We start from the raw sequence: 27,877 nt of genomic DNA, 5'->3' as shown, positions 1-27,877 counted from the left end.
AATAAGTCCCAAACTCAACAAGTCCAGTCCCAGATGTTGGTTTGTTGTGAAAACCTCTGACTTCAAATTTCAGAATTTACTTGCTCATAAAGGGATTCAAAATGTTCAAACAGCTTAGAGCATTTTACCTTCCATATTTTATTTAAAGATAATTATACATTTAAGTGGAGTACCCATACTTTCCATAGAAATACAATGCAAATTACAAATTAATCCTTACCATAGAAGTGTATAAGCAGGTAGAAGGATTAAAAGATATTACTTGCCTCTTCCAGGGAGACTTCATTATAGACTGCAAAGAACCTTTTGTATCAGGCAGCACTTTAAGAGACTATGGAATATTGCCAGTGTGCGTCCAATTTTGGAGACATATTAAAAACTTACTTTCAGCATGTCTGAAATTAGATAATCTGGTTAACTCAGGTAATAGCATTCCTAGCAGCTACCTTTAGGTCTAGGGTAACAATTTAATAATAAGGAAAAACGACCAAGCACTATTTGGTTTGTCTTTTTTAACAGAGTTTTTGAATCATGAAGTTAAGTTCTCAAAAAAAGCCATGAAATGTTGTCTGTTTGGTTATTCAGAATATTTGCTGATATATTCCAATGTGACAATGAAATTTAATTTCTAAAACTATGTAATTTTATTTTTGAAACACAGATGGAAGAGTGTACTTATGTAGATTAAAATAAACCAGAAGTACACAAAGACTATAGAATACTAAGTTATTGCCTGGTAATGGCTGCTGCATCTGTGTCTCAGAGGTTTCCACTCCTTCTGTTTAGCCCTCTGATTTCTCTTTTTGGTTAATTCATTCATATTGCTCAATGCTAGAAAATAATATCCTAGAAAATTTGCCACTTTGTTTGCTAGAGCATATGTTTGCTTAGACTTTTTCCTACGGTACATAAAAATGAAGAGTATCATAGTATTCTGCTTCCCAGAAGTACCTTTTAAGTTTTTATTATGTGATTTTTGTTTCTGTCTTGATGTTTAAGTGATCCCATGTCAGCATTTTAAATTTCAGGGCACTTACTGACACTACCAATAATATCTTCATGAAGGGAAAGGTATAGAGTGTTCTCATAGCAAAACTTGGAAACTGTTCTGTTGGCATTGTTGTTTGTGTGCTAAAAACAAGCTGAAATAAGAAAAATTAGAGAACACAGGGGATAATGCGTTCTTCTCTACCTGCCAACCCTTCATCGTCCTGGTTAGGGATATGAACATCAGGGAATTCTCAGGTTTGGCTAAGACTATACTTAAAGTAATTGAAGATCCAGTTGTTATTTTACTTTTCCTATTCCCTCAGTACTGTCCTCAGTCACATTCACTTTGAAGGCCACTCAGCGAGGTGGTTGAAGTGGAGGAGAGCATTCATGTGGACCTTAAAGTGAAATTCCTCCCCCTCGTTCCTGAGCCAGCTATTAGAAGTAATGCACCTGGGGCTTCCCTGGTGGCACAGTGGTGGAGAATCCTCCTGCCAATGCAGGGGACACAGGTTCGGGCCCTGGTCCAGGAAGATCCCACATGCCGCGGAGCAACTAAGCCCGTGCGCCACAACTACTGAGCCTGCACTCTAGAGTCCGTGAGCCACATCTACTGAGCTCACACGCCTAGAGCCCGTGCTCCACAACAAGAGAAGCCACCGCAATGAGAAGCCCACGGACCACAACAAAGAGTAGCCCCCACTCACCACAGCTAGAGAAAGCCCATGCACAACAACGAAGACCCAACACAGCCAAAAATAAAATAATGAAGTTTAAAAAAAAAAAACAAAGTAATGCACCTCTCCTAACATCTGCCTTGAAGGTTTTTTTTAATTGGTAAACTTTTTAAAATTTTTCAACATGCTAATTTATCCCCCCTCTCTCACTCCTCCCCCCTCTCTCTTTTCTTGGTGGAGCAGGTGATTGCCCTCTTCACATCCGCCTAAGAGCTATTGCTGTTGACATTGGCCACCTATAGGAACTTAAGCAAGTCCAGTCTCTGGCCCACAGCCTCCCTCTTTCCTCTCCCCTTTATGGCGCACCCACTGCTCCTGTGCTTGTGCATCAAGAATTTTTTTTTTTCCTTTTTGGTATCACCTCAGGCTTCTTTAAAAATATATAGATTAGCGAGGTGACCTTATTTTTATTATTTCTAATGTATCTTTATTGAGGTTAATGTTCCTACTCATGTAATGTCATCATTTTCTCTTTTAATTCCTCTTGTTTCTTCCCCATCTTCTATCTTTTCTTTGAGGTTTCTGTTTTTCTCCTTCCTTCCTTCCATCTTTCCCTCCTTCCTTCCTTCCATCTTTTTACTGAATCCATTCAAATTACCAGGTTTTTTACAGACAATGACTCCTTTAATTCTTGCCCTAGCCATATAAAGTAACCAGGAAAAAGACAAGAAAAATCTAAATTTCAGAGTACAAGAATTAAAATCCATACCTCAGACCATGAAACTTTATTTATGAGGGTTCTGGACTACCACTACCTTAATATATACTATTACATGAAACTTAATATACAGATTGAAGTCTTTAAACAAAATAGCCACAGTTCAGTTCATTCCTGAATATAAATACTGGAGGATATGAAGAAACTCTAGCCACAGCAAGTACCAAGAAGGGGGAGAAGAGTACAATATACTGAAGGCTCTTCAGAAATAGGGGGAAATTCAGAGGAAGCTGTTATGCCAGGACTCGTGGAACAACTAACAGGTTACACCCATGATGGTGTGTGAATTCCTTCTGTTGCATACTATGTAGTGAATGAGGTGTTTCACTTTGACTGGAAATTTTCCCAGGTGCAAAGAGTCATAAAGAGATTATAGTTTTTATGCTTACTTGCTTGTGTTCTTGTCCCATCTTTTTTTTAAAGAAGACAGTTGGGTTAATTGAACACATGTCAAAGGCTGACCAGCATTCAGAACAGTGGAGGGCAATTTAGGATCCCTCTTATCTGGAGCTTCAGAACTAAGTATTGATTAGTTAATAAAAACTGATTAAAAGAAAAAAGCATTTAAATTCTTTTTCATGTTTCTTAGATGAATCACACCCATGAAGCGTTATTGATTTCAGTTTTTATTTTATTTGTTGCTTAAACATACTGGCAAAGTTATTCAAGCATAGAACCCTAGGTATTAATTACTTCCCCAATAATATCAATTGTTTTCAGTAATTTGCCTTTTTGAGGTTTTTCAAAGCTATTTCATGTTTTCATAGGCAAAAAAAACCCTCTCCTTTCCCAGTCACATTTAGCAATTATGTTTAATCAAATTACATAATTAAAATAACAAGCACAACTTGAAAAAAAAACAGGTTGAGGATCCAACACAACTGACTCACGGTTAGTGTGCGTTTCAGCTGGCAACAAGGAGAATAGGCCTGGCAGAGACCAGCCAAAGTGCCAGGATGTGCAGAGCAGTGTATGTGTTTAACAGTGGGGATGAAGTGTTAGTGAATCAGGTCATTGGTGACACGGAGGTTGTTTAAGGGAAGTTCTGTTATAACTAGGCCAGTCATATCAAAACCATGAACTTATGCACTGTTGGTCTGAGTTACTCCTTTCATCTTGACACACCCCAGAGGTCTTCCTCCTTAGACACGTTCATGATGCTTCCCACCACCCAGGTCTCCACAGAAGATGTTAAAGATGCAATCGATAAAAATACTTTATGTTAATAAGATCATGTGAATTACAGGGGAGTCTAATTCCCTGTAATTTTTAACTAGAAACTTTTGGTAATAGTGTTCCTGTTTCTTTTTAACCCCTTAAGTGACATCTGAACAATCCAGATATTTAGAACTGCCTCAGAGGCTCAAGTTATTTCTCATATCACTCAAAAGAGATGGTTGCCTGTTCTTTTTGCCTGAAGCTTATTTGTATTGCCAGCGCCCAACTGACAGCCCTCCTGGAGGGATTGTCCTTACTGTGGCCTGTGAAAGCATACTTAAATGAGGTGGACTATGAAAAATATTGTGGAGAAAAAAAAAATCTCATTTACAAATTTAAAAGTTTAAATTCCATCAGTATAAAATGGTTATCTGGAATTTTCAAATATACATATACATGTATACATATGTGTGTGTGTATATATATACATTTTTTTTCATACTTCCAGACCTGGAGCTAATTGAATGCATGTCTTTTTGCATCTCCACTCCACCAGAGGTAGAATGTTAGTACATAAAATAAAATCTCTATTAAGATGAAAGTGTCATGAATAATGATGATTTACAATTTCAGGGGTGCTCTAATTCTCTCTAATTACACATGTCCTTTATAATAACCACACAAAAAATAATGTTTCTAATTCAACATAAGGACAGTTCTGATACTCGAGTGAACTACTCATAAAAGATGGTTGTAGTTTGGCCATTGTTTCCTTAAGAAATGTGCTTTTCGTTTAGTTTAAGCATGATTGTGTTCATAGCTAATACACAGTTACAGCAAATTCCTCAAGTTATGTTTTAACAATTCTAATGATGGACATATATCAACATCATCCTGTCTCATAGGTTCTTTCATTACTTAATCTTGATAGTTTTAATATTTATATGATAATCCATAACCCTCATCATTAGGAAAAGAAAAATTAGTAATTTAAAAATCTCTCTTCGGGGCTTCCCTGGTGGCGCAGTGGTTGAGAGTCCGCCTGCCGATGCAGGGGACACGGGTTCGTGCCTCGGTCCGGGAAGATCCCACATGCCACGGAGCGGCTGGGCCCGTGAGCCATGGCCGCTGAGCCTGCCCGTCCGGAGGCTGTGCTCCGCAATGGGAGAGGCCACAACAGTGAGAGGCCCGCATACCGCAAAAAAAAAAAAAAAAAAAAATCTCTCTTCACCAGCACTTAGTGGTCAATTTACATAAATTTTGTGCAAATTATTAAAATGCTGGTATGCATAATGATTGTTATAGGGTATCATTATTTAAGTACTATTTATTTACATAGTACTTTAATGTAATATGCTGTCTAATCTTCAAATCTGCATTTTTTCCATAGCAACTCACAGACTACTGATTGTGTGCCCCAATAATCATGAAGTAAACAACCACTAAGTGTTTGATTTTAATATGATTTTCTTAATAATAAGTTATGAATCAGGCATTTATTTCTCTTATTGATTGATCTTATTAAATTAATTAAACAAGGAGACCATTAGTCTGATTTGCCTTTTTTATTGAAGTATAGTTGGTTTACAATATTACATTAGTTTCAGGTATACAGAATAGTGATTCAGTATTTTTACAGTGTATACTCCATTAAAAGTTATTACAAAATAATGGCTATAATTCCCTGTGTTATACAATAGATCCTTGTAGCTTATCTATTTTACACATAATAGTTTGTATCTCTTATTCCCATACCTCTAACATGTCCCCCCTTCCTTATCTCTCCCCACCGGTAACCACTAGTTTGTTTTCTATATCTGTGAGTCTGTTTCTCTTTTGCTATATATGTTTATTTGTTTTATTTTTTAGATTCCACATATAAGTTAAAACATACAGTATTTGTCTTTCTCTGTCTGACTTAGTTCATCAAGCATAACATTCTTTACGTCTGTCCATGTTACTGCAAATGGCGGAATTTCATTCTTTTTATGGCTGAGTAATATTCATATCTGTATATATCACATCTTCTTTATTTGTTGATGGACACTGGGTTACTTTCATATCTTGGCTGTTATAAAAAGTGCTGCTATAAACATTGGGGCGCATGGATCTTTTCAAACTAGTGTTTTCATTTTTTCCAGATAATGCACCCAAGAGTAGAATTGCTGGCTCTATTTTTAGTTTTTTGAGGAACCTCCATACTGTTTTCCATGGTGGCTGCACCAATTTACATTCCCATCAAAAGGGTTCTCTTTTATCCAAATCCTTGGCAGCATTTGTTATCTGTAGACATTTTGATGATAGCCATTCTGACAGGTATGAGATGATATCTCATTGTTGTTTTGATTTGCATTTCTCTAATAATTAGTGATGTTGAGCATCTTTCCATGTGCCTGTTAGCCATTTGCATATCTTCTATGTATTCAGGTTTTCTGCCCATTTTTTGATTGGGTTGTTTGGTGTTTTTGAGATTGAGTTGTATGCGCTGTTTATATGTTTTAGACTGAGTTGACTTTAATGCCTTAGCAGCCTACGTAGGCAAGCACAGACCTAAGCCTGTAAATTCCTCAAGGTTAAGAACTGGAAACCTAAGGACAACCAATCATAAACAGCCAACTAGGCTTTCCCAAATGATGCAACTCCTTAAGCTATAGCTAATCAGATAATTTCTTTGCTTTGCTCCCCCCTCTTCTCTGTAAGTCTCCCCCAAGCTCCTGTTTGTGGAACACTCTTAACCACTTCTTGTTTGGTGCTACCCCATTCCAATCACTTTTTGATCAAATAAACTCTTAAAATTTTTAATATGCTTCAGTTTATCTTTTACCAATCTTCAATTGGCAAACGTTTCCTTTTCTTCAAAAAGGAATTCTTCCTCTTCCACTTCCCAACTATTACAACATTTAAAAAACTGAAAGCTTTTTTTTCAGTTTAATAAAATAAGAAAGTAGTTCCTTTTGGCAAGCTGTATTTCTTTACATTTTATGTTCCTATTGTTTTTATGTAGTGATACCAGCTACCAGTCAGACCCACACTGGAATGCATTACTTAGATGGATCACGACTTCCAGGCTGAGGTAGAGAAAAACAATTAGCTATTCATAAAGCTACTTTTAAAGCTAATTGCTTATTTAATACTAGCTTTTGCCTAAAGTACAACTATAAATACTTTTAAGTATGTTTTACAATAAGTATGCTTGAAATGCTTATGGCACTATATTTTATACTGGGGAATGAGTCTCAGAAAATACTTTTGTATGTAATGGTACTCTTACATCAGATGGCCATACTTAAGTCCTTTTCCTTGAGAACAGAGGAGGAAATGAGAGGAACCAATGATCCCTTCCCCCACTTTGAATATCTTTTGCCAGCACTGGTTTGAGGATGAACCTCCTTATTTCCTGGCACTGTTACTCATTCCCCACCTTCTGTCTCATTCCTCTTCTCTTATAGAAACTCAGCCTAGAAGAGTTGATGTGTAATCTTTCATTTCACCTTTCCTAGGTTGATTTAGACAGATGAATTATGGGAAAGTGCATGATGTTATGTTGTATATGTGTTTGTTTTTCAATTTACATAAGTGGTGTTGTGTATATTTCATTCTGTTTTTTTCCACATTCTTATGTTTTTAGATGGCTATGTATGAATCCAGTTCATCACTTCTGACTCTCAGAAAGTATGCTTTTGTGTATGTGTGCAAAAGCACACACAGACACATGCATGTGCACACATATATTTTATATTTTAAATCTCTATTCCTCTAGGGATAGTCACTTAAGCTGCTCTTCTTTGCTAACATAAAAAATTCTACAATAAATATGTGTGTGCATTTCTCATTGAGCACCTATGCAGAAATTTGCAGGGTGGGGGGAAGAGTACCCAGGAATAGGTTAATTTTAATAACAACTCCCGCCCTCAGCAGAAGAATACTTCAGCAATACTTGATATTATCTCATCATTTCTGGCTATACGTTGTTCACTATAAATTGCTCTTTTTATTTAATTTGCATTTATTTAATTAATAGTGAAAATTTAACTCTCGGCATTTCCTTTTCTCTGAATTGCCCTTTAATATGCTTTGCTCCGTTTTCTGTTGTTTTTTACATCTCTTTGGAGTGTGTGTGTGTGTGTGTGTGTGTTTGTAATAACCCCTTGTATATTTCACATCAGTAGTTCTCAACTGAACTTGAAGTACCCATATGTCTTGTGGAGGCAGGGACCCCCATAGTCCCATCCAGGAAGTCCACAGGTCAACACTATTTCCATAATAATTATAAGATTTTCTTTGCCATCTTCACTGTGTTGACAATTGTACTGTTGCCACAGAACAATGGTGAGTAAAATTGCTGGAGCCTTAGCACAAATCAAGACAGTAGCATCAAACTGTACTAGTAGTCTTTGTATTCACCCCCATTATGCAGACGCTGGAGGCCAAAAAAAAAAAGAAAACTCCAGCTCATTTAAGAATGTCCTTGATGAAACAGTAACGATCATTAATTTTATTAAATGCCGATGTTGGCCATGTCTTTAATATTCTGCGTGATGACATGGGAATCACACATAAAGCACTTCTGCGGAGTACTGAACTATGAGGATGATCTCGAGGAAAAGCACTTGGGAGATTGTGTGATTCGCAGGCTGAACTACCCCCTCCTTATTTGAACATTATGTTTACTTCAGAGAACAACTGACAAACCATGACTATTCATACCTGGATATTTGGCAGATATTTTCTTGAAAATGAACAAAGTAGTCCTGCCACATTAAGGAAAACAACTGACAGTATTTGTTGCTAGATATAACTTGAAATTTCAAGGGAAAATTAGAATTTTGGAAAAAATGTAACTGCCAGTGTGAGCTTGAGAGCTTCCAGTGTTTTAAGATTTTTTAATGAAATTGGTGGTGATATTAATGAATGTGACTTTTTGATATTATATGTATAATGTGTAATCTTTTAGAGAGTCCACATAGTTCCGTGAGTCTATATTTTCCAAATGACCAATGTGCGATTTTACAAAACCGTGCATGGGTAAAAGACCCATTCAAAGTGCAAGATAAACCAATGGATTTTAACATAACGAATATGAGAAGTTCACCGGTAGATTTCAGATTCCACACTCCAATAATGCTAGATACAGGAGAACTCAAAAGCCTAAAACCTAGTAATTGCTAATAATCCCTGAACCGGTATTCTATGAGTCACTTTTTGGTTGTTATTTTTTATTTGATGAAAACAGTACTGATATTTAATTACAAATACCTACTAAAAGTAGATTCCACCCAAGTTGGGTGCTATTTACTCTCTGGAATTCCAGCTCCTTGAGATATATATTCAGAGCTTGTAAATATTAGAGCAAACAGGAATCTTTTAAAACATCACTTCTGATATGACTTAGAGAGAAACATGTACTCAGATTTTCATTTTTTGATTGTTACATAATTTAAGCTTCAGAAAATTAGTCATCAGCTAAAATTCTAGCAGAGATAATTTGGCCATCTACAAGATAAAAGATAATGAAAAAGGAACGTTCAGCAGTATCAAGTGTGGAATTTGGCTTCCAAAATGGAGGAAACATGATTTATAGTGTCCACTGTTTATGTTATATATATTAGAAAGATTTAGACTATGAAGAGTCTCCATTTGAAAAAAGAATGCTATACCTACGATAGTGGAAGAATATGGCTCTTTCATAGCAATGTGCTCATTTACCTAACATAAAGATAAAGTCTCTTTCGGAGGTTACCTTTACCAAATCTCACAGTTAAAATTACAAAATCACCCTTAGAGAACTAGTTGAGATAAAAGAGTAGTAAGTAAAATTTACCTTCATGGGGAGTATTCTTTTATTTGTACCTCCAAACAAGAATGAGACATCAAATGTATTCATGTCAGTAATTTTGATGTTTAAGTATTAAAATGAGAAAAGCAAAATCAGATATATGAGTCAACTCACTTCGCACTGTTGAAGAAAAAAGGAACCACAGGCCCAGAATTTAAAAACAAAAATGTTGTTTATAGGTTTGCTTTACAAGAGTGAAACATGGGCATATGCTCGCCAGTCAGAGGCTGGGGACCATTCACCCCAGTTCTTTAACTCATCCAAATTCCAGATTTTCTTTATACATGAGTAAGACAGAGACTCGTTTTATGAGCACTAGTTGGGGAAGAACCATCAGAGAGGGAAGATGAGACTTAGGAAACTCAGAATAGAGAGGAAGGTGGACCATGCCATGTTAGCAACCTTTCAGAAGCTTGAAAGGACACTGGCTACATGCAGGATTCAGGATTGCCCTTAACACATTAACACATTTAAAATCTATAAATCCAGGGAAATAAAACATTGTAGGTCTTTTAATGAGTCACAGTGTTTGTCTGGGGTGGGAACTCTTTAATGATTGCTTTCATAGTTCCAATTTTTGACTTTTTAAATGTATGACCTGTTTTTAATCATATAAAAACGAAAATTCTAGAGGCGCTGGTTTCTTCAGCACATCTTCTGCCATTTCAAATGTTAACTCTTATAGTCCCATCAGAGAGTGGAACATCCTTATCACTTACATGAATCTGAAGATTTTCTGGTTTTCTCAGGAAATGGTCTCTGAATTATTAACAATATTATAGTATAACAGATTTAAATTATTCTGATTTGTAATTGGTGGAGAGGAGAGCTCTATAGCGATTTGTCAAGAACATTGAAACAGTACCTTTCTACTGAGCTTAAGATTTTATAGACATCATAAAGGCATTTTAAAGTGAATAGAACAATTTTTAATGTTTGCCCATATATGGAGAAAGTATTTTTCTTACATGGTAGCATTTAATGAATGATTATGTTGTGTCAAAAGGAGATTCCTATTTAAATATGAGAAAAATGTTGAAAAATTTATTAGGTGACAGTTATGCTGCAGCAAACTATTGTAGGGTGATTTGGAATGGAGAGAAAATATCAGTTAGAACATCTCCATATAATGAAATGAGAAGTATTTGGTGAAAAACCCTCCATGACCAGTGTGTACTTACACAACCCATAGCAGAGACTACAGTATAAAGATTGAGAAACTGAAGATACTTTTGTACTTGTTTTTTGCCATCATTGTTGTCTTTATCTTTTCTTATTCTAATACTCAAAGTTCTCGAAAAGGTTTGCATGTTTTATTTTAATGGAAATTTCTTGAAGGCTAAAGCAGTTGAGACACATTAACAGTTATATTGACATTAGTTTCATAGTAATATCATTGAGGTTATTTTGAGAAGACAACATTCTCATTTTTTACTTTGCTAACTCATACTTACATATCATAATCAACCAAATGCTTTCAGTACTTATATTTTGGGGACACATTGCCCTTTTCAAATCTTGTTCATACATATTACTTTACTTAAAAAAAAAAAGTATACCATCAGAGAAAGACATTTTGAAGCTAAGCTTGATATATGCTTGTTTTGTATTATTTAAAATCTTTACTATTAAATAAAAATGTTCCATTTTCATATTTGATATCATCAGCATCATTATCCTGAAAGCAATGAAATTATAGTTGATTATGCCTTGTCTCTTCAGATAAATTTACAAAGAAAAATGAGAGTTACTGGTGTGATTACTCAAGGAGCCAAGAGGATTGGAAGCCCAGAGTATACAAAATCCTACAAAATTGCCTATAGTAATGATGGAAAGACTTGGGCAATGTACACAGTGAAAGGCACCAATGAGGATATGGTAAGACTTAGATGATATTATTAATTTGAAAGTAAACTCCCATAAATGATCATGGATTACCAAATGATTACTGATTATTCAACAGAAGTCTTATGCTGTTGAAAATAAATTTGATTCTTTTAATTGGACCAGTGGTGTGGAGAGGGTACGGTGTTATCGCAAATTATCAATGTACAGTAGCTACCTTTTAAATCTTTCTCAGATTTTAACTGGTGGTCCTATAAACACTTTATCACAAGGTTAGCATAGTCCTGTGTATGCAATTAAGTTTTATTTTAACAGTCAGCTTTCAATATTTCATTTTATTGTTTTGACAGATTAGCACTCTCCTTAATCAAATAAATACAGATCAAAACTATTATTTTTAAAGAAAAAATATAATTTTTAAAGAAAAACACCAAGTTATAGAAAACATAAATATCTTTATATACTTCATATTGGAAGAAAATTTTGTTATTTAGCAGAATAAAATATTTTAGAAGAAATGGATATAATATTCTATGTCTCCTTTGCCTTTTCATATGATATTTCTAATTTTTTAATTAGTTTTACTCCCAATTTTTAATTTAAAAAAATCAGCACTGCAGCTCATTCCATTTAAAACTGAGTCATTAGACTAGACTCTCATATATTTTATGAACGATTTTTTAAGTTACCTTCTTAAATGAATTTAAATAGGTTTTCTGATTACCAGGTTATGTAGAGGGTAAAATGATAGTGAGATTTAAAGGAATTAAAAATAACACATTTTATCACTTAATTTTTAGAGAGAAATTAGCTTTTCACTGGAGATATATATGAAGAATTAGGAGTCTCTTTTCTGGGACAGACTGATAAGGAAGTAATCTTGAGGAATCAGACCCTAAAATGTCATAAACCTGATCACAGTATTAGAGAAACTGAGTGATCAGGAAGCAATAGTGAAGACTGGTTCCTAAAAACAAAATGAAACAAAAAAACTATAATTACTAAGTAGCAAAATGAGCAGACAGACCCCTGTCCCAGATTAAGTTGAAAGATTAAGGTAGTCTGAAGGACTGGCCTTAAATTGAAACGACCATCATAGTAGGGTATAGATTAAGCCATAGGTCACAGTGGTTTACAGCTTTAATGAGGATTCTGTCTATAGGTCTGTTGTCTTTTTTTAGGGAAAAAAGCATTATATTTTATTTATATCAATAGAAGAAAAATAAAATACTAAGGTTGTAGAAAGGTATTAAATATTGAATTTACAGAAAATTATATTTATATTCACTTCTCTTGGCAAGGTGCTTTCTAAATGCTCCAGACCCCTAGATTATTTAATCCAATCTTTGAGAGATTACGTTGTGTATGTAGGATATAGGGTCAATATATGAAAATAGTTTTTTAAAAAAAGCTGTTGCAATTAATAATTTTAAACTCTATGTTATCTCTTTTCATAGGTGTTCCGTGGAAATGTTGATAACAACACACCCTATGCTAACTCTTTCACGCCCCCCATAAAAGCTCAGTATGTGAGACTCTATCCCCAAGTTTGTCGAAGACACTGCACTTTGAGAATGGAGCTTCTTGGATGTGAACTGTCAGGTGAGTCTCTTATTATGTATTTCTGTACTCTCTTTAAAGGAAAAAAAAGTATATTTGTATGTAGTGTGTTACGAACTTGCAATTTTTCAACACTCGTAGATGTTCATTTCTGCTACAAAATGTCTAGGGCTTGGTTCAATGAGAAAGAGAGAGAGAGGAGGATAAACAAGTTCTAAAACACGCTACAGAATAGAATTAATGTAGAAGGGGCAATGTATTTCTTTGAGTGGTCAAAGAAAGTACAACAAATTTTCATTGGAAACTTTTGTCAAATATAAATGTGCCTTCCTGATTTTAATAGTAACTATGATTTATGTTTTATGACAAAATTTCAGTAAAAACTGGAATCTGCCTGACTTCATAAATTGCAGTTACATTTAGGCTATATGGCATAGAAAAGTAAGCTTTATCTTTGTACATCTACCATAAGAATTTAGTTTTGTCTTTTTTTTAGGTTTTATGAAACATGTAAATTTATCATTGCTTCCAAGAGACAATACTTTACAACCAAGATTGCTACTATAAATTCATTCTTAGATCATTCTTATCTAACAACCCGCTTATTGTACCAACAGTGGTTTTCAAACACAAAGATAATCTATCAAGGGACTCAGATTTAAATAATCCTTGTCTTCCAGGAGCATCAGGACTAGATACAAAGATGAAGACTTTATGAGTGGATCTCACAGTCATTCACTTTCAATCTAGCCAGATTCTGAACTAAACAGAAAATCTGTCTAGGCATTTCACTGTGCTATATTTTTGGTGGTGGTTCTTATATTTCTATCATCAACATTTACAAACTATCTTTGCCACTTTGGCCTGAGATTTTGTTCAAACCACTGTGTTTTTAAGAAAACTAAAAATTCATGTGTGCCCCACTTTTTAGTGTAGCCACCAAGTACGAGAGACTTTTGTCATACTTACAGAAGTGCCGTTTAGTTAAAAATAGGACACATCTCTGAAAAGAGACAACTGAGAGCTTTTTATTCATTTCAAAATGTTGCATATAGGTTAAAACACACACTTTATCTATTTCCCTTCTTGGGTTTGTGATGTTAAGAAAGGGAATGATTTTCAGGGAAACAGAAGTTACTATTAAAAAACAACCAGACTTTAAATGAACCCATTACATTCAAAGGGGTTAGAGACATTTGGGCAGATGAGTGAATCTATTGATATTTTAAGAATCATATTTTCATATTATATATGGGTGTCTTTTATGAAGCAATCAACATACAGTTTTAGTACCATTAATTATTGTAATGGGGATGTTTTCCTTATTTTGGTAATTTGAACTGGCTTATTGACTACCAGTAAATCTCAGCAGAATTATTGCTGCACGGTGTTTATATTGCATGTCACTATATCACCACAGGCCAGTGTCATCCGTAAGTCATTCATCATAAAGCAATCAAGGGAAGCCACAGCATGATGAAGTTTGCTGTTAAGTCCCATGCTTTTTAGTTGCTACAACATCGCCTTCCCCAATTTTTCAGTCCTTTGATTCATGAGGGCCAGTCTCTCAGACATGGCACAGTTACACCCCTAAGATGTGAATATATTTTACTTTCAAGTTTGACAAGAGGTTACACCTGACCCTTTACGGATTTTTATGTTTTCAAAAAGAAGCCGCACCTCATCTCCCAACCCCACAAAATGATTTTGAAAGTATATGCAGAGAATAATATCTCTTAATGAATGCTTATGAAAAAATAAATAAATAAAAATTTAAAAAACAGTGGGACTTCCCTGGCGGTCCAGTGGTTAAGACTCTGCGCTCCCAATGCAGGGGGCACGGGTTTGATCCCTGGTCGGGGAACTAAGATCCCACATGCCCTGTGGTGTGGCCAAAAAAATTAATAAAAATTTAAAGCTAGGGCACCACCTCACTTTAGAAATAATCAATTTTGTTGTTAATACCTCATTTTGTTCAGGTGCTCTCCATGTTGGTAAAAGAGTTAATTTATACATATAAAATCATATGGATGAGAAGGGAAATTGGTGGTGTGAGGCAAATTGACAGAGAGGTTAGCTATAACACTTGGAAATAAACATTAGTAGAATGTACCAAACTATTTCCCACAATCCAGTGCAACACTGTAAAGCCCAAGGCTGCCTTATTGTATTCAATAAACTGTTATAAGAGCTCTCAGCCTGCCTAGAAGATAGCAGTTAATCTTTTTCCAGATACTTACAAAGAAAATTCCCCTAAATTCTCAAAAGAAATATGATTTAAGATGTTTAGAATGAAATGGATCATGACCGTAATTAGTAGAAGAATAGTCATTCATTCATTCTTTGAACAAATTATTCAGCACTTCCCTGGGCTGAGTACTAGACAGTAGAGTGGGTAATGAAATGAATTCTATAACTAAGCAGAAATGGTCAAAGTAAAGGTATGCCTTTTCTATCCAATACTTCAAAAACTATGTTACATCTCAAAAAGGAGAAAAGCAACTTTGTGTCTCTTTCCTTTGTGTCTCTTCTGCAAGCGAAGCAATTGTATGAAGATTCCAGTGGCAAGGTGGGGGACTGGTGGTGATAACAGAAGAAAAACTCAGAAATCCATAATACAGACAATGCACATTACCTTAGAACTGCTTGAAGATAAAGAGCATGCTATTAAGACTTTAGAACTTTCTAAAATCTTGGAGATTTTTGTCATGAAATTTTTCTTTTTCAGAATTTGTATTGAGGATTTAGAACTACTTATATCATGGAACTTGGGGTATAGGTCTCCTATGCGTGCAGCTCAACAAAACTTGAGCTAAGACATCCAATTGGCTAACCTTCTATGTCAGTCTCTGTCATGTTTGCATAGGATAGGAATTTCCTAGAAGGTGGAGGTGAAGGCAAATATGGAGGAGCCTCAAGAAGGAAGACTTGATCTAAATCGACTAGGACAGAAAGCAAGGAATTGTAATTAAGAATTATATTTATCAGTGAAAAGTTCTAAACCACCTCTCTTAGAGCCTGGACTGAAAATGGTCTAGTTTCAGAATTGCAGCCAATCATAGGATATTCTTTAATACTCACTGGTATGCTGATTTGGGGACTTAATACTGTCATCTGTTGGAATAAGATTTATGGAGATAATAAAAATAGCTAACGTTTACTGAATGCTAGCTATATGCCAACACTGTTTCTAAATACTTTATCAACTAATTTCTTAGAAGACTTTTTAAATATAATTTTGATTATTATCACCATTTTATAGATGAGAAGACTGAGGCACAAAGCGGTTAAATAACGAGTACAAGGCCACGAGTACAAGCTAGTATGTAGGGCATTAGCAGAGTATGAGGAGATGACATTGATCAGAGAAGTCTCCTATTTTATCTTGGCTTTCTTGATGATCAAACTTACCTGTGTGTTCCTTGGCCAAAAGGTAAAATTTTACATATGGAAGACTCAGCCTCTGGCTAATACGATAATAGAATCATACTTTCCATTACAAGCTTTGTGAATGTAATTTTGTCACAATTGCAATTCAACATTGGGAAATACTGTATATAGGTACATACATACATACAAGATTTTTCAAGGACAGACAAACCCAAATTTTGTATCATGTCAAACCTGAAAATATATGTGGCAGATTTGAAAATCTTCAAAAAATATCCAATACTAGAGGTTATGGAATATGATTAAAACATAAAAATGTATGAAAAGTCTTGTCCAGTAATGGTTTTGCTAGAATTAGCTTATTTTTTTTCTGTTATCTGTTAGTTTAAATTCTGCACTAGCACAATATGAGGTATATGGTATATGCTGAATAAATATTAGTTTCCTATCTTCCAGAAGAAGCCATGTTGGTATTATAAGAATCAGTGATAATGATTAACAGGTTTCTTGGAAAACAAATGCTGTCCAGTTTAGGATATACCATTGGAGCAGTTTGTGAAAATGACTTTGTACTGAGGGAATTTTCATTTTCAGTATTATGAAAACAAATAAAAGAAAACCAAATATCCTTTCTGAGAAAACGTTCCATTTTTAAAGACAAAATGAAACTGTTGAAAACCGGGAAACCGTCATGAGGTTATCAGTAATAAGACAGGAGAGAGCATTCCAGCATTGCTTTCATTTTGCAAAATCATCTGTCACAGAAAACTAGTTTGAATTATCTGTCTTGTTTTCAATTTTTCCAAAATATATTCAGACAAAATAGCTTGAATTGGTTATCTTGTTTTTCGATTTTGTTCCCGATTTATTTCTGATTATAGCCTTTTTTTGAATTTAGATGCTCTCTCTTTGGGGGAATGAATAGCATTATGCTTAATCTTCTCTTGCCTATCCAAAATGAATGCAGAAAACTTCCCAGCATGATAAATTATTTTTCTCATAGAGCCCTTCTCATTTTCTTCCAGGCTGTTCTGAGCCTCTGGGGATGAAATCAGGACACATACAGGACTATCAGATCACTGCTTCCAGCATCTTCAGAACTCTCAATATGGACATGTTCACTTGGGAACCAAGGAAAGCTCGGCTGGACAAGCAGGGCAAAGTGAATGCCTGGACCTCCGGCCACAATGACCAGTCACAATGGTTACAGGTAATATTTTCTAAAAATGTCTCACTACCCACTTTTCCTCTTCCTTAGAAGATTTCCTGTTGGTTAGATAAATATCAGAGTCATGATCTTCATACTAGTTTAAATGCGCCTTCCTCTGTGGCTTAACTAAATGGGTAAAACAAAAATTCCTTATGAATCCGTTTTCGTGTTCTATTTTTACTCTGATGTTGATTTATAGATGCTACTGTCAGACTGATGCAGCAGGGTGGACCAAATCACACTATATATAGGTCAATTTGATTGATTATGAGAGGATTTGCATTTTAACTCTCCTCTATTCTAATGCTTTGTGTCAATATTGGTTTGAAAGCATCACAGCAGGAATCCAAACCGCCTTGAAATCATGCCACTGACCAGCAGATTGTTCCCATAGAATCATGACTCATGACTTATTAGCTCTTTATCTGTGGTTGCTAAGCAATGGAGCAATTTGATTACATTCTCATAAGAAAGCTTGCTTGTAGAAGGAAAGCATAGACATTGCGGTCTGTTTATCATTTGCAAATGAGGTAAGATTATAGTCAGTGCTTCTTAAAACAACTTTCCTGAAGCGCACTTATTTGTGGAGTACTGTTAAGTATGACTTTTAAGCATGCACAAATTTGTTAATGTCTTCTGTAGCAAAGAAAAGTAAGACAACTTAATTCTATAGTGAGGTCATTTTATTTGAAAGATATGTGTTCTCCTCTTATTGATTTTTATGCTGCATGTATGAGGTTTCAAAACTGTGGTAATTCATTGTATTTCTGGAAATCATGAAAACAATTACAATAGCAAATGTTACCCCTCATCAAACCAGATTTGCCACATATGAAACTGTTCTTACCAAGTCACCTGAAATTTCCAATAGTCTCTTCTTTCTTGACCCTAGTTTCCCCTATTCTTACAGAAATATTCACTTTTTTTCTTTACTGTCCCCTAACATTCTACCTGGATCTTTATTGATCTGAAGCTTTATTTAGTTCTTTCATTACCATACATAACGGTTAATTATGTCTTTCTCCTTTTACTGTTCTGTGAACTTTTTGAAGGTAGGCTTTATATATATATATATATATATATATATATATATATATATATATATATATATATATATGTAATACAGGATACATTTCTCATCCCAGAACCCAGCCTCATGTCCTTGCCTATATGTAGCAGTACTACTAAATTAAATCATTCATTTGACAAATGTTTGTGATGTACCCCTGAAGCGTCACATACCATGATAAATAGCGATGGCACATGAGTGAGCAACACACTATTCTTGCTCCTAAGACATTACCTGTTTCATAAACCATTCCTTTTATTTGGTTTGCAGGACACCACACTTTGTTTTTCTTCATCCTTCTAGCCGCTGCTGCCCACTGTCCCCCAGGCCACCCTTCCTCTGCCTGTTATCTTCCTGACAACCTCATTTTCACCAAGTCCACACACTCACATTAGCCAATTTAGTGAGTACTGTTTATTTCAACTACTGAAAAAAGGATTCAACTTCTCTAAAATTCTTTCTCTTCTCACCATCCCCACTGCCACTTCCAGCATCTGGTCTGCCACCCTCTTTCACCTTGGTTTTTGCAGAAGCCTCCTAACCAGCCTTCTGGTTTCTGGTCTGACTCTCTAAAAACCTGTTTCCCAAATTGTAACCTGTGTGATTTTTTTTTTTTTCCCTAAAATGTAGATGTGATTCTTTTACTCCTTTATTTAAACCCTTCAGTTGTTCCCCATCAGCCTCAGAATCAAGTGCAGCTTCCTTAAGATAGCCTCAAAATCTTGGCGTGATTTGACCTCAATTCACCTCTTACCACACTTCTAAATTTGCTTCAGTTTCTCAAACCATACACTACCTCTCTGTTCCCCTTCCGTTATAAATGTGCTCTTCCTAGAGGAGAAGAATGGAGAGAGCACCTCTGCCCAGAGCATCCCCAACCTTCTGTTGGTTAAATCCTTCAACTATAGTTTAGATGCACTTTCCTCTGGGAAGGCTTTGCTGCCAGCTCCATCCCACACCAAATCTGGCTTAAGTTCTCTTCTGGATACTACTGTGTCCCCTGTAATTCTCTCACTGTCACATTATCACACTCTATTGGAAGTTGTGTCTTCATGCTACATTATTTGCTCCAGGAGGGATGGAACCACATTTGCCTTTTTCTGCTTTCTCAGTCTGTTGTCCAGTACCTAACTAAATACCTGTCACAATACCTGACATGTGGTAGGCATTCAATAAGTACTGTTTTTGTTTTACTGAAGTATAGTTGATTTACAATATTGTGCTAGGTTCATGTCTACAGCACAGTGAACATATATATATATATATTCTTTTTCAGATTATTTTCCCTTACAGGTTATTATAAAGTAATGAGTATAGTTCCCTGTGCTATATAGTAGGTCCTTGTTGGTTATCTATTTTATATATAGTAGCCTGTATATATTAATTCCAACCTCCTAATTTATCCCTCCCCCATCCCTTTCCTCTTTGGTAACCACAGGTTTGTTTTCTATGTCTGTGGGTCTATTTCTGTTTTGTAAATAAGTTCATTTGTATCTTTTTCTTTGTTCTAGATTCCATATATAAATGACATCATATGATATTTGTCTTTCTGTGTCTGGCTTACTTCACTTAATATGATAACCTCTATGTCCATACATGTTGCTGCAAATAGCATTACTTCATGCTTTATGGCTATTTTCCGTTGTATGTATGTACCACATCTTGTTTATCCATTCATCTGACGATAGACATTTAGGTTGTTCCCATATCTTGGCTATTGTAAATAGTGCTGCAGTGAACATTGTGGTGCATGTATCTTTTCGAATTATAGTTTTCTCCAGATATATGCCCAGGAGTAGGATTGCAGGATCATATGGTAACTGTAAGTTTAGTTTTTTAGGGTACCTCCATACTGTTTTCCATAGTGGCTGTACCAATTTACATTCCCACAATAAGTACCGTTGAATGAAAGAATGAGTGAATCGATCAAAGTACTATTCAATTTAGTGATTTGGGCCTAAAATGCATATAATTTCCTCCCCAATTTAAGAGATCAACTGCTAGTATCCTCAAAATTTTAAGTAATATTTGAAAAAGAAATCTAAAATTTCATATTAAAGGTCTGGCCTTTTTAACAAAGGAACTAAATTTTCATAATCGATAGGCTTTATGAACTTTTCAAGTTCTTAATTAGAAGAAACCAGGGAAACTATCCTTTCCGTTTGTTAGACTTGAATGGTGAAGTTAAACCTGTTCTTTGTTGCTGTATAATATTTTTCGAATTGAAAACATTTCAGTCATATCTCAGATTAGCTGGGTGTGGCTAACATTATTTGTGAATCATAATGCCATGTGGAATAAGACAAAATATTTTACACCCCATAAGTAACTCAGACAGGCTGGTAGACTCTAGAAATACCCACATAACGGTATTGCCAATGGCAAATTTCTTTAGAAAGATCAAAATAAAACAAGTATTTTTACATGAATCAGGGTGTAATGTTCAATGTAATGTTCATCCATCACTTTTTTTTTTTTTTTTTGGCTGTGTTGGGCCTTCGTTTCTGTGCGAGGGCTTTCTCTAGTTGTGGCGAGCGGGGGCCACTCTTCATGGCAGTGCACGGGCCGCTCACTATCACGGCCTCTCTTGTTGCGGAGCACAGGCTCCAGACGCGCAGGCTCAGTAGTTGTGGCTCACGGGCCTAGTTGCTCTGCGGCATGTGGGATCCTCCCAGACCAGGGCTCGAACCCGTGTCCCCTGCATCGGCAGGTGGACTCTCAACCACTGTGCCACCAGGGAAGGCTCCATCACTTTCTTTTTTTTTTTTTCTTTTTGCGGTACATGGGCCTCTCACTGTTGTGGCCTCTCCCGTTGCGGAGCACAGGCTCCGGATGCGCAGGCTAACTGGCCATGGCTCACGGGCCCAGCCGCTCCGTGGCATGTGGGATCCTCCTGGACCGGGGCACGAACCTGTGTTCCCTGCATTGGCAGGTGGACTCTCAACCACTGCGCCACCAGGGAAGCCCCCCCATCACTTTTTTTAAGATGACTTTTCATCTGTCTTCTTAAAGTCACTTGCATGCTGAAATTGATTCATTCTGTTGGTGACAGATTTTCTGTCAATGCAAGGACCAGTTGTTCGTAGTATATGTCTATTTTTTGTTGTGTCAAAACATATTCAGAATCTCCAAGGCAAGGTGGATTGACATCTTTATTTATTTTCATTTTTTTGTTTTTGACATCATGCAAGAAAATGCTCCAGAATTGACAGTTTTTAGTGTTTTCTCCTCAAGAGAGTAGAATCTGTTCAACTGTACATTGTTACACTTGTTAGTATCTTTGTTGAAAATAAGATTAATATTTTCATAGATAATGTATAGGGTGATTTCTTTTTAATTTTTGGTATAGAATCAATTTTTATCCTTATTTAAGCCTTCTGAACTTATAAATTTTGGCTGTGATCTTAACTAAAATGCATCAGTTCTGAGAAATAGCATGGCTGCCATTTAAATCCTCTTTCTTCCTTATCGGTCTCCTACTAATTATTTTTTAAGAAATTTCTTTTATATGCCAACTATACACGTAACTCTTTAATAATGAGAATTTTATTTCAGTTTGATAGTTTTTTCCAAAACCCGATCATATAGTATCTGGAAATAAAATTGTTGCAAATGAAACCAAAAAAAAAAAAAATCCTTTACCCAACTGTGATATATTTTAAGGAATCTTTATGCGTTCTTTTTCCTCTAATGCTTCTTCCAGTCTCTTCTCTAAGGTCAAAATCTCAGAAATTTCTTAAGAAAATGTTCTTGTGAGTTTTTTTAGGAGTGATCTTACCTAACTGATTAGTTTCCTTGAGCTACTGTTAATCATGGAATCGTTATGCTATTCCTATATGAAGATGGCAAAAATGTGTTAAGTCCACAGGCATTCCTAAGCGAGAGGCATTTCTCAGACTTCTGAAAAACTGTTGTTCCATCACTTGATATGTTTGATGGTCTCTTAAACTTTGAGCAAGAAGTTCTATGAATGTGTTTTCCAAAAGCCTACAAAGGTTAAATTGTAGTTCCTGCCTTTCAAAAAGTCTTACCTACACCTAAGTTGAAACGTAATAAGGCAGTCATTCCTAACTCAGAGTTGCACATTCCTAACACATGGTTGGACTAGATTTTAAACCCTGTTATAAAATTAGTGACATTTAATTTACAGAGATCTTTTAGAAGCAAACTATTATTATCTCCTGTGGTTAGTTTCTAAACAAAAACCCAGAAATTTTGTTGGGTTTCAAGGTGGATTAAATAAAACAAATGACAGAACCGAGGAAGCACATAGTGGGTACCCAGCAACAAGTAGTTCCCTTCTTTCTGTTTCTGGTGGCTTCTGAAAACTCAGGAGAGCATCATCTGACACCACCAATGATGACCAAGAATGAAGATATGCATACATATTTTTGCTTCTTCCAAAAGGAAATTACCAATAAAACTATGAAATATAAAGTAATATATCATTAGATCAGTTGCATACTGTGAGCAATGTTGATAGATTACATAAATTTGCATTGGCAAACAAAAATTTTAAATATTTTTACCTAGGCAGCATCAGTTGTTTTTCAGATTCTTTACCTGAGAGTAATAATAATATTATTAATAATTTAAAATGAACATTATGTCATTTGGCAATCATGAAATCATGTTCTTCTTAGAATGTCTATGTGCTTTTAATGTTCATTTTCAGGGCCTTTTCAACAGATTGAGTAAATTCCTTTTTATTTATGCTCAGATTATACAAACTGATTAAAATTCAGCATGAGGTTGAGATGTTTAGTGACATTCTATCAGGAGTAGGGACATTACTGATGATAATCTTCTAAATTGTGAAGAAATATTGTGCTACAGTAGATGCATCTAAACAAAGAACACTCTACGAATTAACTTGGATTGATTAAAAACTTGTTTTAAATAAGACATCATAAATTCTCTTATAGTGAATACACTGTGTATATACTTATTGCCCTGTTTATTGGTGGTGACTATATAAAATGGATAATTCATCATCCAGAATTGAATCTATGAAAATTTTTTTCAGATTTCATAAAGGGTAGCATAATATAAATGACTAATAGGATGAAAAATGTCAGAGTGTTACTTAGGAAATGACCTTTTGGTCTATTTCATGGGACATTTGCTAATTTAAGGTAGACTGCATAGTATTTCAACCAAATTAGTAGAATTAATAGAGTTGTTAGACTGCACATTTTAATGCTGACCTTTGTCAAAATTGCAGCTAACCCTACACAGCTTCATTTCAGTACTAATTTTGTGGAAATGTGTAAGGAGGCAATTGAATTTAGGTTTTCAAATTAAATAAGCCTTGTTTAATTTAGTCCATTTCAGATTTTTAAAAGGGAGTATTCTAGCCATAAATTTTATAACTTCATTAAAGCCATTAACTTCCCTTGCTCTCTGGACAATTTATTTACAGAAGAGTTAAAGGAAAGGTTTTTGAGGATCAAGGGACCTCTAAGCCACTGGGAAACATTTGGCAATATGAAGGAATATTCTGATTTCCAATTCACTATTTCAGTCTTTCATATCTAGTAAACAGTAAGCCTGCACAAAGGTTTCAGTTATAAAGCAGATCTACAAGAGATCAAATAATGAAACAATTTATGCAGGATTGTAAAACATCTTCCATCTTTTATAAGTAGTAATATATTTTGGAGTGTATGAAATGAATCAAAGGAGGTCTATACTTTGCTTGGATTATGAATTCATCTTTAATTTTTTTTATAATTTTATAATATCAAAGGAAATCTCCATGATCCATTAGGAAAAAAACTTTTAATGAGCAAAACACAATTGAGTAGGATACTTATACAGAAAATACTTAGAGAGCAAAGAAAAGTGCCATAAACATCAGTGTAGCTGTACTGAGGGCATAATTCGAACTCCGAAAATCTGGTTTTGAAGGCAATACTCTGGGATCAGTTTTTGCTCTTTTTCTAAAATGTAGCTATTACAAAAAAAGATAACCTCTCAGGCAACCTTCCCTTTTAAAAAAACTCTCACACCACTAAGATTCTAGTATCTAAAGGATGATTGGCCAAATCCAAAGTAGTCAGAAAATTACCAAACCTACCAGATAATTTCTGGTGAAGTTAACAACATCGTATAATTTAATTAGTGTTATGGTATAGCCGTATAATCTTAAAATTAACCTTTAAAAAAGTTATCTTTTATATTCTGCATATTATATCTACTCAATACCCCCAAATTTTCCCCTACCTTTCCACCCATTCTCATTTTGAGTCATTTCTTTGTTTTATATCTCTCTTTAAACAGCTTGAAAGAAAAGAATTCCCTAAGATGAGGCAATGAGACCTATCAAGCCATTAGGAAGTACTAATACATTAGCATTTACATATAGCACATCATGAAAAATACACAAAGCAATAGTTCTGGTGGCAGAGGAAGGAGTAGATCAGATTGAGTGCGGGGTGCAGTTGTGGAAGGCAAGCCACGATGGTACATGGAAATTGGATGGAAGCTTTGTGGTTCAGAGGTTATTTTAAATGGCTTCATAATTTTTTAATTCAAATAAATATTTTTGCAACCCCTCTTATAACAAAATACAATGCCACGTGCAAGGAATTGAAAAATAGATTCGGCATCGTGTCCACCTGCAGGTGTGATTACTGATGCCCTAATTGTTATGGATTCAACATTCCAAAAGCAATAAACAGGAATGTGGGAAGCTGAATGCTTCTACTTAGAAGCCATATTTGAAACCACTGAAAAACTGAACAGCAGGATTTAAGAGAATTGTATGTGCACGGCAGGCCCGTTCGTGTTTTTATGATAATGAAAACTGAATGACTTCTGATTCCTTTGTATGCAAATAAATTTTAATTTGTGGCATATTAGCTATCTTTATAGTAACAAAATATAGTTATAAGAATAGTAATCATTTCCCTCTAAAAATATGAACTGAAAATATGCCAATGAGTAAAATTTAGAGCTTGGGAATACTGTTTCAAGTAAGATGAGCATTTGTGAAGGCTTTCAAATAAAATGGGAATCAACTTTAATCAGTGATCTCATTTTGTCTTTAAAGCAGCCCTCTCAGTGACTGTTATTTCTGTTTTAGGAGGCTACAGAGCGTCTGAGAGATTTGCTAAAGATTGCACAGCCAGTCAGCAGTACAAGGGGAGCTCAATACACCAGGAAACTCACGCAATGATTTTTACCACAGTATTTTGTAAACCATTTAGTGAGTGAGGGGATTCCTTTTTTCAGGGAATGTTTGTTGGATTAGGAAGCTCTTCCAGGGTCCAGTGCATAGCATATCTCTGGCCATACCTTTCTTGAAGGAGAGCTTCTGGTACCTCTTTGGATCCAGCTTGCCCTCTAAATCTGTGCTTCTGCACTGTAAAAATTGTATACCCCTTACGGTGTTAAACATTGAACACACACAAGTTAAATATTTAGAAAACAGAATATCTATTTTTTTGGTTTAAGATAAAACAAATAGGAAATATGATGAAAATTCTAGCTTTCTTCCTACAACTCGATGGTGTGTCCTTTGTGCACACACCACATTTTAGACAGCGCTTCTTTGCCCAACACTCTTGGTTGTAGTTAAGCTCACCTGGCCTGGTTACTTTGGTTTATACTAGAGATCTTTGTACTTTTTCTTCGAAGCCAGTGGTGCTATGATGAATAGGTCATTCAGTTTTCATTTACATTTATGAGTAAGGTGTCTTTCATTTGTGAAGTATTTATTTGCCAGCTAATGTTGACATAAAATAAATTTATTTATAGCAAATATTACATTCATTTTCTCTTTCACTATTAAATTAGCATTTCTGTGAGGAAAACATGGCTCAGTGAAATGACTTTTAAGTTTCTTGTGTCTCCGTTTTATGCTGCTATTGTATTTCTTTGGCATAGTATGTCTACTGGAAATTGTAGGTCCATCTACTCTTGCCCATTTCCGTATTAGCCTTTGGTTAGAATATTCTCTCATATCCTTTATGATGTGCCTAAGGACATAGCTGCCTACCAATTAATCATTTTCTGGAATTAGTATATATTTTAATCACTTTCTGGAATTAGTATATATTTCAGAGGAAAATAGATATCAATTTCCTTGGCCAGGACAGATTGTGGGTTCAATATCAAGGCCAACCAGAGTTTTGACTTCTTAACTCATGACTTAAGCTCCTTGCCCAGGTCTGTCTAGATATCCAATGCTGCTCCCTCCATTTGGCCTGCCCGCTACTCCCTGCGAAACCTGGTGCACATCTGACTGCCCTCTCCTTGTGCCCTCTTCTCATCTGAGCTTTCCTGGGTCCTTGTTCTTTGGTTTATCTCCTCTTTGGTCTTGCATCAGGGCTCCAGCCTACCCTCTGAAGGCTCATTGCCTATTTATCATCGGCTCATTTTCGTCTTTGTGGAGTTTCAGCCCTGCCCTGGCTCTCACAGGGCCATAGCTGACCTCAGTCTTAGCTCTCTTAGCTCCTGGTCCTGGCATTCAAAATTTTTATTTTTCCAGATGCATCTTTTCTTCACATAGTTCTACCAGCAGAATCCAGTCCCCCTGACTACAGACCCAGAGTTTCTAAAAGGTCCTTTCTTTCTCAGTCTGATTATGAACTGATGAAATTAGGATAATGTATATCACTCTTCCATCCTGAAGATGTGTGTTCTTTAAAACGAATTAGATTCCCTTTCTCCCCCAATGGTCATTTTTATCAGCATTTTTCAAAATGTACCCTGAAAAACAGTTTCTATAAGGTTCTCCACAAAAAAAAAAAAAAAAAGATTCTATGCTGAAATATATTTAGTTAAGTCTATATCCTCTTCTCTGTTCTTACTGATTCAGATGAATATTAACATAGGATGCTTAAGAATCCTATAGGAAAGAGATTTGTTTTATTTGGTGATTTTCAAACTTATTTGGTCACAGAGTGCTTTTTAAAAATAACTACCAAGGGACTTGCCTGGCGGTCCAGTGGTAAAGACTTCACCTTCCAGTGCTGGGGGTGCAGCTTAGATCCCTGGTTGGGGAGCTAAGGTCCCACATGCCTCACAGCCAAAAAACCAAAACATAAAACAGAAGCAATATTGTAACAAATTCAATAAAGACTTTAAAAATGGTCCACATCAAAAAATCTTAAAAAAAATAAACTATATATTTAAATTAATTAATTAATTAAAAATAACTACCTTAACATCTCCAGAAAGCACTTTAGAATATTCTGTATTAATTAATTTGCATTTCTGTAGCACGTCGTTGTTTTCAAAAGGCTTTTCTAATAATCTGTATCTTTATAATAATCTGGAGACATATAATTACTTATGTAAAGTGTTCTGTCCCAAAATAGGAAAAAAAAATTTATAGAGGTTATATAACTTAATCCTG

The 27,877-nt window shown here is 35.3% G+C and overlaps 1 protein-coding gene across 3 annotated transcripts in view; it reads left to right on the top strand.

Moving 5' to 3' along the window:
• The window catches only part of EDIL3 (EGF like repeats and discoidin domains 3), a 429,794-nt gene that overhangs the window by 288,487 nt on the left and 113,430 nt on the right, over positions 1–27,877 (top strand). For all 3 annotated transcript variants that reach the window (XM_019929732.3, XM_073802274.1, XM_019929733.3), the window contains 3 exons: positions 11,162–11,317; positions 12,742–12,886; positions 17,260–17,444. In XM_019929732.3, coding sequence (XP_019785291.1) covers positions 11,162–11,317; positions 12,742–12,886; positions 17,260–17,444 — 486 coding nt within the window. The remainder of the gene's footprint in view (positions 1–11,161; positions 11,318–12,741; positions 12,887–17,259; positions 17,445–27,877) is intronic.

Source organism: Tursiops truncatus, chromosome 3 (genome assembly GCF_011762595.2).
Source record: "Tursiops truncatus isolate mTurTru1 chromosome 3, mTurTru1.mat.Y, whole genome shotgun sequence".
Taxonomy (NCBI): domain Eukaryota; kingdom Metazoa; phylum Chordata; class Mammalia; order Artiodactyla; family Delphinidae; genus Tursiops; species Tursiops truncatus.
Note: the sequence above shows the minus strand (reverse complement) of the source record. Positions and strands in the feature narration are given on the sequence as shown.